We start from the raw sequence: 16,591 nt of genomic DNA on the forward strand, positions 1-16,591 counted from the left end.
TTCCTTCCACGTGTCTACATCCATATGTTACCATTCGCTATGGATACAGATTTGATATCAATGGAAGAAGTGTCTTCTATAAGGTACAGACACCCAAACTTGCCCCACAGTGGCGGATACATCCACGTCGCTGCTAAACGACCTTCAAGTCGCACCTCTAGTCAGCAATCTCACCTCCCGTCTCTCAAGTGAATGCTGGCTGCGTGGCTCAGTTCACGATAAGCCCTGCCTTATCCCGTGCGCTTAGCGTAGTATGGGGAAGAGGGTGAGAATCGAAGAGGACGAAGGAGGAAAGGGGGGTGAGACGGGCATCGTCCATGTCTAACCCCCCATTCCCTGTCGTTTCCAGGCCGTCTGAGTCGTCTCGGCCGGGGATGAACATCACATCCCATCCAAAGACCGCCAGAGTGTACGGAGTACATATGCAGCGTGAGATGTCAGTTGCAATACATACACGTGTATCTTTACAGATACGTAGGTAAGTAGGCAAATAGGCAAGCACTCCAAAGTCTGGATGTCGCGTAATACCTAGTTTTCCGCGCCTCGACTTCGCCACCCCAATTCCCTTTTGCCTTGACGAGGCAGGCGCAATGTCCGAACTGCTACCTACTCCTGCGCATGGAAGCACATGCGAAGTACCCCGCTACGTACCTTTCCGTAGATTTCTGACAACCAGATCAGGGCAAGAAGGAAGGAGATTGACTTTCCCATGGGACCGTCCCTGATTATCCGGTAAAAAAAATTCTCTTGTTACAAAACACGCCGAAGTCTTAGCAGAGGGGTGGTCATCCCATCCCCAGTTTCATCCGACATCCCCTTTTGTTTCCTTCTAGGTATTCTTCCTCGTCTTTCCACTCTTCTCTTTGGCATGGAAGCCGGGGTCTGGCTTCGCTGGCATTCCGGGCCACTCGGATCGTCCCTTTTTGCCACGGCCTGCCCGATTCGACCTTGATTCAATGAGACGCGCCGGCCACTACGCAGTAGGTCCGAGTCCATCTGGGTCTTTGTCTGCCCCCAACGCCTCCCAGAGAGAGAGAGAGCGGATTGGCGGAAAGAAGTCCTTGGAAGGCTGAGGTCGCTACAATTAGACAGTGCTGAGACTGACTGGCTGTCTGGACCAGGCTGCGAAGCATGCAGGAGGTCCAGACCTCCGAGGCTGGACGGATCGGTAATCTGCACTCCTGTCCTCCCGCATTCGACGGTGAACGTCGTCAATAATGTGCCCTTAGCTTGCAGATACTTGGAGTTGCCTATGATTCAATGCTATGGTACCCAAACATTTCGTCACCGCTCTTCTAGCATCAGAAAACGGTACCATTGGAAAGAACCTACAACTCTTCAATTTCAAAGGTGGTTTTTCCACAGGAGAGGCGCAAACAACCAGATCAGCCGTCAGCCGTCCTCCCCCTCCACTTCGATGTCGTTGATATTGAGCTTCATAGCTTCTGTTATCTGTTCTTATCGATACGTTCAGGCCACCAGCTCATCACGATTGATGGCGGGGTGATAAGCCGTTGATTGCGATTGCGGCGTTGCGCTCCCTAACCACTCCACAAAATCGTGGGGCCCCGTAGAATTTTCTCTCGATCCTTCACCAAGCCCGTCATCTCCTTAGCCCGGGCAACGACCACCAAAACCACTGCAGGGGTCGCACGCCCTCCCGCTTTCTTGACCGCCTGATGGCCTGGCTTTTGCTCGTGGTGGCAGATATATACGGTCGTCAGTTTTGCGAGGTATCTTTCACTTCAAACAACAGAGACCCGAACATTGGGCGTTGAAAGCCTCGAATGGTTTGATGGCTTTTCACATGCTTCAATGTTTACCCTGCTCCTGCCAAAAACTTTTTTCTAAACCTGTCCCTGCCGTAAGGTAGGTACGTTGCTCACCAGGTGCCTTGTGCCTAAGGCCAAAAGTGACATTAGACACCAATTTTTGCCGACTCGCTATTCCCCTCGGCTTTTATTCGGGTGTTATCACCGATATACCAATCCCCGATTGGCTCCCCCTCAGAGACCAATCCAGGTCCTACAGTGACGTTGATGTCGCGAACTGCCCTCTATCCACGCGGCATGGCCGACAAAGTTTGGCGTCTGATGTCGCGGTGCAATCCAAAGACATCACACTTCTGAACTCTCGTGTCCCTTCTTGCGTCTCCCTTTTTTGCTTTCATCGTATCTTCCGAGATGGTTAGGCCCGACCCGTCCTGGCCCAACTCAGTGATGACATCCCTCAATCGCTGGGAAACAGCTCTGGCGACAGTACGGCACTCCCGCCCTTATTGATACACTGCTTACCTACTACTGCCAATACGTTGTTCCGGCCACGCGATAGCGTGGTATCACGAGAGTCAGTAACCTTCTACTACCAAAACGGCAAGACGTCAATAACCTTACTCATACTTTGCGTTCGCAGCTCCGAAACCTGATACCGACCCTGTTCTACATCTCGATAACCGCCTCCTGTCACAATATCGCCGTCGAGACGACCGATGGCCCACCTGTCAGCGGGCCCGTCATTGCCTTGACTGCCTTGTTTCTCCTACAGCATATTACAGAGCTTGCGTCTACTTTTGGAGTCTCGTAGCCCCCGACAACTGGAAAATATTCTACCCAGCGGTTGCATACCAAAAGTCTGGCCATCTGAGGCCTTGACTACCTTCGCAACATGGCCACCGATCGATGCTATACAGATAAATACTGAAGAGGATGGAAGACTTCCGCACGTCTAACGTCTAATTCAGGTCTAGATTACGTGATGACTGGCTAGGCTCATAGAGCATTGCACATGCTCACCGTAACTAGGTAAAGCACCCACGTCGCATTAGGTTTTGCTGCGAGGAGAGAGTCACTACATATGATAGGCTTCTCCCCGGTGATGCCGTTAAATGTCATATCATGCCTTTTGGGATTGAGGCTGAGGGATAAGCCAGAACAAGGTAACATGACTGTCTGCTGAACTAAGTGTAGACTCGGTGGCCTGCATAGATCCTGATGACCTCCGTATATATGCCTTGACCGTTTCATGACGTGCAGAGAAGAGTCTACGTGCTGCCCGTGTCTTCCAAGATCCCATCTGCAGCACCCGGATGTTAACAACTCAACTCCGGGCCGACATTGCGGCCCCACCTCGCCGCAGAATGCGGAATCTTAACCTAGCCCCATCAGGCCGTGGCAAACGAGACTTCCATTGTCGTTTCCAACAATATCATCTAAGAAGCATTGAGTCAGCGAACACTTTCTGTCAAGTCTTGAAAATCACCTACTCAGATTGATAGAAGTCCAGCTCCATCTACCATAGCAATTTTCGCATTTGCATTTCAACGTGAGCCCGTCAATCGAACAGGTCCTTGCCGAGCAGCTCTCCGCGTATCGTCCTCTGGTTATCGAAAATCGGCATCATTAGCTTGGAGAGAACACAATGTCTTGCGACTTTATAGCATGTGGGTTCGCTGCCAGTCAGTGGCTTACCTTGCGCGACCCTCAAGGTTGCCACAAGAATTTGCGAGGCAGAGGTTCAAGTTGAGATGGCCTATCTTCTCAAAGCCCAGGTGATCACGGCACGTTGCGTACAACAAGGTGAAGTAACGCGGGTTGATCGTAAACGAGTGACAGGTGGCTGAGGCTCCGCCCCGGAGTGATTCGAAATCCTGAGGGGAGTTGTCGGTTGGAGGGACTTGCAGTTGCGTCGTATTTGCGCGCCTGATTGCGATGCCTGCTGTAGCAGTGAAGGTGAGGGACATCGCCGCCGCGAACCTGATGAGGTGAGCGACGCGCATCCTGAAGAAGAAGAATAGAGTCTGAGTTTGCCAAATTTGTGTTCTTGAGAGAGAAGACTGCAGTCAAGGGAAGATGACACCTGGACTACAACTATCCGTGGAGTGTCGAGTTCTTAAATGTTCAACTGATGGAGCGATGATCATGAGCCTCGTCTCGTGTGAGCAAACCAAGCCTCGCCGGAATAGACGTTGCAACGTCGTGAACAGGGCTAATGGTAATTCTCATTCAATCTGTTCAGAAATTCGATTCCGCTCAGTTGCGGACCCGGGCATACAGCTGGTCTGATTGGCACGCTGAACACATTGAGGTTGATTCCAAGTCTTGGAAACAAACGTGCACGGCAAACCGCACCACGGCGTGGTAGACACAATACGAAGTTGCTTCTCAACCTACCTTGGGCACTGCTACAATGGCTGCTGACCCAAGGTTGCCAGTTGTTCGGACTTTACCCCATTTTACAATTTCATTGCGGGACATTCTGCCTCAAGAATACCATCCTCCACAACGCCAAGCTCACGTGTCCCAGTCCTTCCGCCAGACGAACCTCACATGTTGGTCTCAGCCGACTGGACAGATGTCTCTGCAATAATCGGACTGCAGACTCATTTGATTCTCAAGCATTGTCCCGGGGCATGATGCATCCACTCAATCGGGATGTTTGAGTCACACAGTCAGATTGAACAAACAGGATGTTCTAATGTAAAGCCGATGATTCATTTTCAGTCCCTTTCCTTGGAGGGTTACACATGACCATGATGCTGCTCCCAAAGGCATTGTCCATGGAGAACGAATCTGTCCATTTTTTATAGAGGCCCCCTTGCTTAGCGGTTTGAAAGGGACGTCGCTGAGGTGCCGCTTGCACAAACATTACTCAAGGGACCATTGATGAGGCAAGCCTTGACGCATTATCCTCGATTGACTCACATGTCTTCCTGCCCTCGTCCGAGGAGTCTTGACAAGATGTTGTTTCCATTCTGGAACGATGTTCCGAAAACTGAAATACCGAGGTCCAGGTTTAAACCAACTCGAATAAATGCACATCACTCAACATGTCAAGAGCTTGACGGGCCCCAATCTTTTCCGGGCTTACTCTTTCTTGTTTCTCGTTTCCTCATTTCCTCACCAGGGACGACACAATGGCTGGCGTTAGCTCCGAATCGAGCCTCTGGGCGATACGGTATCCCAACTGGGATACAACTAGGGAAGCCTTCGAGGATGACAAAAACCCAGTACCGAAACCGCCATCCGTAGCAATCGACTGGCTTTTCCTCAGCGAGACTTTTCAAATGAGAGCCCTTGGGGGGCTGCGTATGCCAGAATACTGGGCCCTGCAAGACATCGACGCATATGGACCAACCTACCGCGTATCGGACGTGACAGGTGCCATCGAAGACGAAAGCGATCCATTCGTTGATGCCGATCCACGCGAGAAACTGTCAAACTTTATGGATGGTTTGACACTGTACCCGTACGTATCTTGGGCAACCAGTGACTTTGTCGAGGTGGACGAAACGAAGTGGTTCAAGATCTTCCGAAGGGAGAGATGGTCGAGCTACAAGCACCCCGACCCCAACGGGCTATCGATCGATATCGACGACGACGCAACCTGGGCCAAAATAAGCAGAGTCATCGAGCTTGCAAATAGAATTCTGAAAGAAGCAGTCAGTCATGAATGGTGTGTTCCCACTTTGCACGTACGACCAGAATCAGAGGCCTTTCTCCTCCGGTTGGAGAAAGACTTGTAGCACATCTGCATTTCACTGACGCTTGATATCCGCTAGGCTGGCAAGTTTTCTAAAGGAGGATTCCCGTGAAGTTCGACGGGATGTAACGGTAGAGTCAAAACATCAGGCCACTCGGAAGGGTACCATCGTCCGCGTCAAGCCGGTCAGCCCCGAATCCCGTCTTAGTCCAACAGAAGCTCGAAAGGTTCTTGACGACATCGCCGACACTTTCTTTTGGGGATTCTATCTTAGAGAGGAATCGCCTTCAGCTATTGGATTGACATCAAAGCTCATTGACAAGAACGGGAGGCTGCTCAAGTGGATGCGTGTTGGTATCGAGTATCTCCAGCCGATATTCCAAAACATGATGTTCCAGGACCCTGAAGGCCGCCAGGCAACGTTTCTGGTGACCAAGACTGTGAGTTAGATCTCCATTCCAACCTTCCTCTGATGTTAATAGGTATTGACTAGTTTCTGTTTTGGCCAGATACTGCATGAATTAATGGTATTATGCCAAGATCTTCTTCTGCCGAGATAACTTCACTAAACATGGAAAATATAGCATGGTATATCTGGCCACATGCACAGATCGTATCAAGAAAAGCATCCCGAGGAACCGCTCATGGCGACCGAAGCTGTAAGTAAAATTTAACACCTCTGTGGCGCAAACTCTTGCTTATGTGGTCGCGAGTAAAGTTTTGGGACGAAGAGAAGTATGCAGAGGCGGGCATTTCTTGGGAAATGTCATTCTTTGGATTTTCCCTGAAGGACGTCTCCAGCGGTCCCCAAAGGGCTGGTCATGCCCTCTTCGGCATACGTGCCCCTTGGCCAGCTTTCTGCGTGTCAAGCGCCGGTCGCATGGATACCTACGACAATGGGCCTCTCACGGAAGCATTTCGGGAACATCGGCCCGGCATACCTGCCATCGTCCCTTGCGCGATGACATCTTCTGACTTCTGGGAGACGCATGTGCCAAAATACGGATACAAGGCACTGAGATACAAGGGGGTCTGTGTTTCTGAACGGGTTTGGGAGAGCCATTATCAAGACGCCGCACGAACCTCGCGAGCCAAGATTCTTGACCCCCCTTATTCGGAATACGGTCGCCTTGATCATAGTATGAGAATGATTGCGCAGCGCTTGAGACTTAGACGATTGGAGCTCCGAAGGCTGAGGCCATGGTACAAGGAAGAATACACCAAATGGCATGCTACGATATATGCCGAGACTCAACTGCGATGCAAATTGGCCGACATTGGGTCTTCGTCTAAATCCCATCACGACACACAGGAATCCGATATTCGGCACCAGCTCAAGAGCGTCTTGTGGCCATATAACTATAGTCTCGATGTCGCCAAATTCAAGATTCGACACAAAACGACATCGAGGTTCCTCTACCACGCCTACGCATATCTGTGGTTGGCAACGCTGCCCGTCAGGAAGAAGCCTACGCCATCCAGTCGTCCGACCTCAAGGCCACTGCATCCCGAAAGACTGAGCATACCCAAAGCTGCTGGAGGCCAGGAGGTCATTGACCTTGCTACTAATCAGGGAAAAAGAACATCAGTAGCGACGGAAACGTACCTACACAACTCCGATATCCCAAGCCACAACAAAGAGCTGTGCATGGAAAACGCCAAACTGTCGTTTTTACGATGGAAAGTTCTCGGAAATGTGTCACCTGAGGTGGCTAAAGGTTTCGAGTATGACCGCCGTGATATAAGGAGAATGATGGATCAATCCCCCTATGACCATGGGTGGTTAACTTACAATTACCGAGACTTGCCCACCCACGTCACTCAAGAGACGCATTACCCTATCGGAGCATCGCAGGTTCAAGGACTTCCCTCGGAGAGGATTGACCTTGACGACGCCGATCTTCCATCCTGGGCTGTCGCGAGACCGGTGATCGCTCAAGTGCCGGTCCCGTCGCGAGGCAAATCTGCTGAGATCACCCCGCCGCTTCGCCACTACCATGTAGGCGAAATTGGTGATCATCAACGCGTCGGTAGCGGAGTCAAGTGGTTTGTCCACAAAGCCGACGGTGATGACAGGCATTTAATCTACGACCTCAGTGGGATAATGTCGTCGGAATATGGGTGGAATGCTGCAACTCGAGAGAAACTGACAATGAGGCCAGATTCCTCCAGTCCTGTCTTGAATAGAGTGCTTCGCACAGGAGACCTGAACGAGAAGGTCCGTGAATTGTGTTTGAAAAATGGGCCCATTGGACAAGTGATGCAGCTCATGCGCACGGAAGATATCAGACTGGCTTACGACAGAGACCGCTTGTCATGTGTAGCCTTGGGTAACCACGTTTTTGATCTGACGTGTGATCTGACAAGTAAGTTTATTCTTGGCTTGGAATTCTCGAGACTTGCTCATAGGCTCGTACGCTGATCTTTCAGACTTCCAACTGGCAGAACACATGCAACCTTTACTGGTGATTATTAAGCAAAAACGACAGGAAAATCCTCTCCTCAAGGCAGTCAGTTTAGGATATAATCCTGATGTTATCGTCAACTTCCTTCGGCCTTATCAGATTGGGATCAGGACGCGAGAGCTTGACAGGTACAGCGTTTACCGATTACGCCATTTCACATTGAACGAAGTCAAGTGGCACGTTTACCCAGAGACAGGGATCTACACCATCTTCAAAGGGCATTCGGTAATAGATCTTACAGGTAAGTTCGGTACAGGTTCAAAGACTCAGGTCGAGTACTCAATGCTGATCAAACAGACTTCATGAAATTTCATCCTGGTGGTATGGAGATTCTGCAGAGCGTCGCCGGGAAAGACTGTACACGTGAATTCAAGCAGTACCATCGAGTCCCGACGGGTTTCCTTGGTGTCACTACACATGTCTATTTCGAAAGGCTGCAAGTTGGTAAGATCGTCTCTGAGCAAAGCCCAGGCGTCATATCTCCGGATCAAATTGTAATTCGAAATCAAGTCTTCAGCCGAAAGGGTAAGCATAGAAAACGTTTCCGGACTAAAGATGAAGTTCCTACTGACAGTAGTCGCTTAGCGGATCTTTCAAGGCTGTCAGGTACCGCCTTAGACGGGTTAAGGGGTCTCCTGGCATCCGAAAAACTTGAAGAATACTGGGGAAAGAATGTGACGGCCCAGATGGACACAGCAAGCCCGCCAAAAATACTTTGCAGACTGTTTGATACAAAATGGCTTGTTGTCGCCAAGGTTGTCGCGCCAATAGACACACTGCCTTTCATGGACGATCAAATGTTGGCGCGCATGGACGGCAAAGTTGAGCCCTGGGGCTTCCGTGAATCCTACGTTTCTGACAGCAAGTACATATACAACTTGACTTGTGAGTATTGCCGTCGGCACTAATTGTCTGCTCGAGTGACTAAACTCCACCAGCATACCTCAGATACGGAAAACCTGACGGGTACAATGAGCTTTTGAAACCTCGTGCCGGAACAACGCTCTCCAACTCATCACAAGACCAAGAACTGAAGCGAAGGCTGTGGTCAGACTTCCAATATCGAATTATAGCACAGCATGGTCCGAATCAAGATGCCGATTTCGATTGGAAAAGGTCCTTCAGGCCGATCTCCGAAGATGTGCCTGACTTGGAAGGTGATGAAACTTCGAAAGTCACACCTGCTATGTCATTTGTTCAAGCTGCTGAAAAGGGCAATGCGAATCGTGCTTCAGACCAGATTGTCCAACCAATCCAGAGCGTGGCCGGCACGAAACGCAAGCATAATGGGCAGCTTAAGGTACAGGAAAAGAGCATCAAGGCTGCTACTACAAGCCATTTTGCACTGCCAGAACAAGTAGCTGCAGGCGTGAAACGGAAGAGCTCGCCGACTCCGGTACGGCCGTACAAGAAGGTAGTCAAAGAATCTCGTGGCTCTGCTGGTGGTCCCTCGTCTGGGATTGAAGACTCAAGCAGAACAAGTTCAAGGGGAACAGAGAAGCCGAGGCAAGAATGGGAGTGGAAGGACTTGTACATGTATCGGTGACGATGGCAAGGACGCGTGTGGAAGATTGAGGCCGGATTGATGAGGGAACAGAACTGATCTGAATGATGACTCGGTAGAAGGTTGTTGAGCGTGTATTCGAGATTTCATGACGCACCTATGTGTTCGAACTTAAGGTTGTTCATCTTCCAAACACTTTTGCCCGCATGAAAGCCGAACAGTAATGTCCCCCGCCTTCGCGAGAAATGTCAAAATCTGCCACATCAGAATACGGTGCCGAATTCCAACACCTCTTCAACGACCATCGCCTGGCATTGGCATTGCTGGGATGTTCTAAGAGTACTAATAAAAAGCTGTTTCACGTTCAAGATCTTACATGAGGTTGCGTACCAGACCTTGGCCCTACCAGACCCGTGGTCTCAGCAGATAGTTCCTCTTCCACTCTGGGCTTTGTGCGTCTCGCAAGTCAGTTTCGGCTACCTACTATGCCCATGATTCGAAGCATTTGCAATTCATTGTTCTGGAAACATAGCAGAAATTCGCAGTGCCATGTCGCTGAATCCGGAAAGGGACCAGGACCCCGGCCACGCATCCCATCGGCGGGGACACAAAGGAACAGGAAGCCCACGTTGACCCCTTGCCGAAAGGTTCATTGAACAGTTCTTTGCGCCCAAGACCAAGGTTTCATGAATCCTTGGGTTTTTGCTCCTCTGTTTTCAGTTACAATGCTGAACGTGATCCAAAATTGTACCGCTCGACTGTTTTCAGTCATTTGAGAGGCGTTTATGTGCCTCGCTCGTCTTTCCATTCCAATCAGATCTACCAAAAGACTTGATCTCTATTCTGAGTTGCAAGGCTCTCACTCAACCGCTCGACTTACTTTTCCACTACCTGCTCAATACTCGAATTTGTCTTGAACTCAGACGCAGACTGGTCTCCGGCATCACTCATTCTGTCAGAGACTGAACATCCCCAGAATGCCTGACTCTTCAGAAAGTTGCTGGGAAAGGTATTATGGCGTTGGCGAGACACGCCCGCTGCGACAGAATGGCCTATCATGGATGGACCCAATCTTCCCATCTCTTGACCCGCAGACACTCGAGATCATCGAACCACACTCTGAAATAATTCCACAACCGTCTCCTCCCGAGCTGGACGATCTTCTCCTCTCGGAGCGACAGCAACTTTCAAGTCTCTCGGGGTTGCGAACCTGGGAAGCTGCGGTATTGGCAAAGACGGAAGCCTATACTGCAACGGGCGAGAGGCAAGCAATGAATAGCAACGAAATACAAGTCGACGAGTCGTCTTGGCTGCCTGTTTGGTCAAGGGACCGTTGGATGATTGACTTCATTGCGCCTCCTAGTTCGTCCACCAATTGGTCTGGATCGCGTCTCTGGAGCGCGCACGATCCGATCATCTGGGGCGTTCTTAAAAAGGCGATACAAATTGCTGATAACATCGTGCGGAAATCCCTCGAAGGAGACTGGTAATTACACATTCCAAAAAGACTTGACATCATACTGTAGACAAGAGCAAGGTAGGGTGTGATTCAAGACAGAGCTAACATTGCGCGTTTCATTCCAGGCTACAATCTCTGCTCATCCCGGAAAACCTTGAGAGCCATGAAACGACACTTCTGTCAGGTTCGAGTAAGGTCGGCAAAATCTGGAGAATGAAATCATCTCCCATCATTCGCAAACCTGCGAAAGAACTGATCAAGCTGCTGTCCTCGCCTTCCCTTTTAAACAGAATATTTTGGACTTTCAACGACAAAACAACCTTGAACTCATATCAGCCGGACGGAATCATCAAGGGATTGACGGCACCATACGATTTATCGGAAGGGCCAATCACGGTCTTCGTCAACATTTCTGGGATAAAGACGCTTCTGGATGCAAACGCCACTCAATCTTCCAAGAGTGCGGCGCTGGTGTGTCTTGCAGACACTGTGAGTCTGCGACCTCGCGAGTCTTTTACTTGCTACTTACTGATGCGCTCCTTTGTACAGCTAGTTCACGAACTCATGGTAACCCCACACCGATTCTGGGTGTTTTTCCTGAGGACACCTGTATGAGAATCGACTAACGCTGGGACACCCTCGTTATAGCATGTGATCGGTTTTCAGAACTTGAGCAGTGAGGTCCTGCTACAAAAATTAGGAGTCCCGCTTCACGGTTTTGAGATCGTAAGTAACCTGAATATTCTACTCGCTAGATCTGCTGATAAGAATGATTTTTGCCAGTTCGGCCCACAGGAACACCAGTGCGAGCTCGGGTGGTCATTTGAACAACATGCATTTGGAGGCACTGTGTTTGGACTTATCCCCAAACGCGATAGAAACTTGCTCAGCATAAACTATGCGCCATTGATTCTATCCATCAACAGGTTCCCTCATGTATCTGATCCTACACTTACCTATGACTTCCTTTTGGATAGCCCCACCATCAAAACGAGTTGGCCTCTGCCATCACTTTGGCATACTTCCCTTTCTTCCGAGGCTTTCTGGACTCAAATCGTTTCCAAGTATGGTTATTCGAGCCTGAAGGCACCCAAAATGCTCGAGGTCACGAGAGAGAACGGAAATCGGGGCTTTTACCAACCTTGGGTTTGGACTATCGAAAAGTCGGCTTGGTTCAAGCAAGGCTTCGTCCCTCAAAATTTCCAGGCTGATGAGCTCAGGATGTCAGCGAGGAGTTTGCACAGCCGGCGGCTCAAGTATCAGAGAATGCGCCCGTGGTTCAAAGACACATTCGCAATGTGGCAGATGACGCCTTACAGCCAGGTCGATCCTCGACACAGACTTTCATGTCTAACGATTCCGCTAGCTCGCAGGAACCAACGTGACGAATTTGACACAGATTGTCTAGTTAATGTATTGATTCACCCGCTATACGTGGATTATAACCAATACGGCGTACTCGAATATGGAGTTTTTCCACGAAACTTTCAAGCTCGCATTCATGATGAGAATAAGACGCAGTGGTTCTGGCGGGCCATAGGGTTTCTCTTGCTAGCCTCGCTACCTGCACGAGCAGAGGAAGTCGTACCGGCGAAACAGCCAAAACGACTACTATCGAACCCTTGGACTATCTCCCAAAGTCTCCCGCTCAGCCAGTCAACAAAAGACGCCATCCAGGCACAGATTAAAACAGCATGTGCGGAAAGATGGTTTTACCCGCCGTTCAAGTTAGTAAGGCGACACATGCAAGATCCCAACGACCCATATTTGGCACGCAGTGATCGCCACAGTAACATTGATCTAGCAGAGACCGCATTCAATACATACACGTCACTCTGCATAGAGCCAGCCGGTTTGCGAGACGCCTTTGAAGCCGAATGCTCAAGCTTAAGAGCCCAATTGGATGCCGACTTTGCAAACGACTACACCTCGTGGCTTGACTTCCGTTTTCAAGTGCCTCAATACCCTGGGCAAACCTACGATGGTAGGGCACTTTCACTATTGGACTTTCATCGTTCAAGTGCAAATCCTGGGAACTCTACAGACAAGGACAGTGGAGACAGAGCTGCCGAGATATTCCACGGAGAAGACCCGGCAAAACACCCCTCCCTAGACTTGCCGGCTTTTGCGAAGGCTGGCATCGTCACTGTACCTTCAAAGCAGGGTGAGAGTCATCAACGATATCAGCTACCATACTACACAGTGGCTGAGCTGTACGATCACGCGAAAGTACTCGGAGATGAGCTGATCCTGGTCGAGAATGGGCACCACCTGGATGTTCACAAATGTTCTGCCATCTGTCGATCGCTCGAGCTTGATGAGGACGAACTGCCTGAGTTCACCAAGCCCACTTTCTACGGCACTCAGTTGACTGGTTACGGAGTGGAATGTCTCTACGAAGCTGACATACTTTCCTTGCCCTTGGGGCGAGTGGTTCGCATCTTGCGGGAAGATGACATTGCTCAGTGTGATGGAACCGGTGGGGATCCGTTATGGATCCGCATACACAACAGCGTTTTTGATATCACTCGTGCGTATGACTGCTGACACAACGCATATTGATAACCCGCTGACATCGGACAGACTTGAAATGCTTATCAGAGCCGGCACTACGGAGGCTCTTGGCGAGTAACCCAAGTGGAGATCCATCTCTTGAATTGCTGCAAGATGGGTACTCTCTTGACGAGATCAAGAAGTCTCTTAAACCGTGGCGGGTTGGCATGCTAGCCAAAGCTCCAAACGTAGTTGCCGACAGGCATTCTGTCAGAACCTTCACGTCCCGATCACTCAGAAGACACGAGTTCAGAGAGACAGGGATGTATGTTGCGATTGAGAACAAGGTTTACAACATCACTGGTAAGTGAAAAGATGGCTAAGGCTAAAGAACTAAGAGGGTAATGACTGATCATATGGCAGACTATGCCGAAACACATCCAGGGGGGCTCCAGTGTTTGGTCGAAAATGGTGGACGAGACATTACAGATCTCTTCAATAAGTACCACCAAACAAATCGCAACCGGGTTCTCAAAGGCTTGCAGGAGTTGTACATTGGCAATTTGATCGAGCAGCGACAAGAATATGCAGATGATGATATGGAAAGTCTTGTTAATGACAGGCCTGTGCTTCCACATGAAATCAGATTCGGCAGGGAGGTCTTCTCGGTGGAAGGTGAGCTTGAATGATATCGTCACGAAATCAGGCTTTTGAAAATATGCTGACTTCCTGATGGTGCAGCTCTCAAAGACTCAGAGGAGCATGAAAAGTTCCCCGACCTTGCAGATTCTCTTTCTCCCTACCTCGGACTCGATGCCACGGAGGCTCTGCAAGCAGAAGAGTATGATGACGGGCCCCTCATGCGCTTTGCTTGTCTCAGGGGCTACATTGTAGCAACAGTCGAGGCAATAGGCTACAGTCTTCCGGAAATCGAGCCAGAGGAACTCAGAATGTTCGATGGACATACCGACGAGGGCCGTGATATCCAATACGACGCATTCGTGGCTTCAGATGGCTTCGCCTACGATTTAACAGGTGAGTGTACTTCGTACTATTCTGTCTCTAATTCTACCTCACAAGTTTCTTACTCGTGAAAACCCAGCTGCGATGCTTTACGGATCATGCAATCCCATCTACTCCAAGTTCAAACCCTTCCTCGGAGGTATTGTAGGGGATGAGGAGTTAAGAACGTACCTTGACACCCATTGCGAAAATCTCATCTGTGCGGTTCTAGTACAGGAAAAGAACGAAGAGAATGGTAGGCGCATTGTCAACTGGGATCCTAGGAAAAAGGTTGCTCGTGAGTATAGTCTTGCGATCAGTTTGGGTGAAATGTTATTGACCCCTTTTCTAGCCCGGTATAAGATGCCTATCTGGGCCAATCGCCCTCGAAAGGCTCCGAAACCACCGGCAGAAGACGACATTGCTCCTCACATTGACACCATAGAAAAGGCCAAAGAAGTCGCAAGAGAGGAGCAGTCCGAGAAGAAGGAAGTATTCGAGCCCACTCCGACGGCAACCTTTCTTCAAAACATGATCAATCAACTTGACGAGGTCAATCAGCCCAGCTTGGCTATGGAGCTCGAGGAGGAAGAATCTCGAACCAGCTGTAACAGAAACACTAAAGGCAAGGAACCGGAAAGTAAGGCAAGTAGTTCAAAGACGCGACAATTGAGCAGATTGGAGGCCGATCTCAGACGTCGCAAGGACGAAAAGATCATGAGGGAGATAGCCCGAACATGGCAAGAGGTGATTGCCTCAGATGAATCAACTCTACCGGCTGCTTGCCCGCCTCAGAACAGCGCCAAGGACACAGTTGGTAGTGCGCTTCAAGAGAAACAATCAGAGGAAGGAGAATGTAGTGCCCAACAAGACGCCGCTCCGCCCGGTATGTCGAGGAGAGCACTCGAGGTCATCAGAAAGCGCAAGCCTGTGTTCGAGATCGATGAGGGCCCCCCGAGGAAGCGACGATAGATACTGCTTTGCATCTACATGCCAAGCTTGCTTTAGTTTTTGACATACATTGCCGATGTCTGAAGCATTCCTGGATCTTTTTTGTTGTTGGCGCCGAAATGGAATTGGTTGTTTCCCTTATTGATCGAGTCTCGGATCACTATCTTCACTGCGTTCGGATGGTTTTGTACTCTACGACAGAGTTCCTCAAATAACCGCCAGTCTAAGAGAGCTGAACTCTCCGCACTCAATTTTCGTGGCAATATCCACCTGTTGAACTTGAATGTTGAAAAGACAGCTCCGCATCAAATCAGCCACGGACTCGGCCGAGATCCCCTTACTCCACTCCGGCCGGGGCAAGCATCGGCCTACCTAGTCTGAATGGTGTCAAGTGATGACAAACCATGACGTGATGGAGTAGCGCTGTCGTTCTCGTCGAGGTCCAACACCGACATGGGCATTGCAGACTTTCATTCTTGGGGGTTACACATTCTCTCAACAACATCGTCCCAGTTGCAACAATTGTACTTATAGAACTCAGCTGCATCATGTCTTTCATGCAGGAGCTCACGTCATGGATGTCCCCAACATCGTTGACCCTGTCCAACCCACCAAAAGCAGGCGACGCGGCCCCGAGCACCGACCAGCTCACACTGCCCAGGGATGGTGGTAAACCCGCTGTAATCGCTTTCCTGCGGCACTGTGGATGCCCATGTTAGTCAATGACCCAAACGATGGATAGGGTTTCGTTCCGTAGGATCGTCAGTGAGACTCACATACCTCACCCACCAGTCGCCGAGAAGACCTTCATCACGCTCCGCGAAGCAGCATCGAAGCATCCCGAAATCGCCTTCATCGCCGTCTCTCACTCGTCAGAGTCGCACACACAGAAATGGCTGTCCGAGGTCGGCGGACCCGGCGATAAGAACCCGGTCCAAGTCATCGCCAACGAAGAGCGCGACGTGTACGCCGGATGGGGACTCGGCGCATCGAGTTTCTGGCACGTACTGAGTCCCTGGGCGCTTTCGGATGTGTTCAAGCTCTCTCGTGAAGAGGGAATCGCCAATAGGCCCACTGAGAGCGGCAACAGATGGCAGACTTCCGGAGCTTGGGCTGTTGATGGGAAGGGTCAGGTTACATGGGGTGGTCCCGCCACGACTGCCTCTGAGATTCCCGATGTTGAAAAGGCCATTGGGACGCTGAAGTAATGCATGTTCTAATTGGTATTATTCTATTTTG

The 16,591-nt window shown here is 50.1% G+C and overlaps 4 protein-coding genes across 4 annotated transcripts; 3 read left to right on the top strand and 1 right to left on the bottom strand.

The window, feature by feature from the left end:
• Positions 1-3,330: 3,330 nt before the first annotated feature.
• On the bottom strand, positions 3,331-3,775 carry CABS01_13091 (uncharacterized protein; the record flags this gene model as incomplete). The annotated part of the gene is made up of 2 exons (XM_060546437.1): positions 3,331-3,373; positions 3,468-3,775. The coding sequence occupies 2 exons, from the start codon at positions 3,773-3,775 to the stop codon at positions 3,331-3,333; spliced, it is 351 nt and encodes a 116-aa protein (XP_060395335.1).
• A 1,137-nt stretch (positions 3,776-4,912) lies between these two features.
• On the top strand, positions 4,913-9,489 carry CABS01_13092 (cytochrome b5-like Heme/Steroid binding domain-containing protein; the record flags this gene model as incomplete). Its single annotated transcript, XM_060546438.1, has 8 exons — positions 4,913-5,451; positions 5,558-5,918; positions 6,063-6,137; positions 6,197-7,844; positions 7,909-8,184; positions 8,241-8,468; positions 8,529-8,828; positions 8,882-9,489. 8 exons carry the CDS (start codon positions 4,913-4,915, stop codon positions 9,487-9,489), a joined length of 4,035 nt encoding a protein of 1,344 aa, XP_060395336.1.
• Positions 9,490-10,424: 935 nt separating this feature from the next.
• On the top strand, positions 10,425-15,373 carry CABS01_13093 (cytochrome b5-like Heme/Steroid binding domain-containing protein; the record flags this gene model as incomplete). The annotated part of the gene is made up of 10 exons (XM_060546439.1): positions 10,425-10,933; positions 11,032-11,395; positions 11,456-11,515; positions 11,573-11,632; positions 11,690-13,436; positions 13,490-13,762; positions 13,823-14,074; positions 14,141-14,434; positions 14,502-14,699; positions 14,754-15,373. The coding sequence occupies 10 exons, from the start codon at positions 10,425-10,427 to the stop codon at positions 15,371-15,373; spliced, it is 4,377 nt and encodes a 1,458-aa protein (XP_060395337.1).
• Positions 15,374-15,900: 527 nt separating this feature from the next.
• On the top strand, positions 15,901-16,560 carry CABS01_13094 (uncharacterized protein; the record flags this gene model as incomplete). Its single annotated transcript, XM_060546440.1, has 2 exons — positions 15,901-16,066; positions 16,145-16,560. 2 exons carry the CDS (start codon positions 15,901-15,903, stop codon positions 16,558-16,560), a joined length of 582 nt encoding a protein of 193 aa, XP_060395338.1.
• Between the last annotated feature and the right edge of the window lie 31 nt (positions 16,561-16,591).

The sequence above is a fragment of the Colletotrichum abscissum genome, assembly GCF_030869225.1.
Source record: "Colletotrichum abscissum strain IMI 504890 chromosome Unknown Scaffold_42.1, whole genome shotgun sequence".
Taxonomy (NCBI): Eukaryota; Fungi; Ascomycota; class Sordariomycetes; order Glomerellales; family Glomerellaceae; genus Colletotrichum; species Colletotrichum abscissum.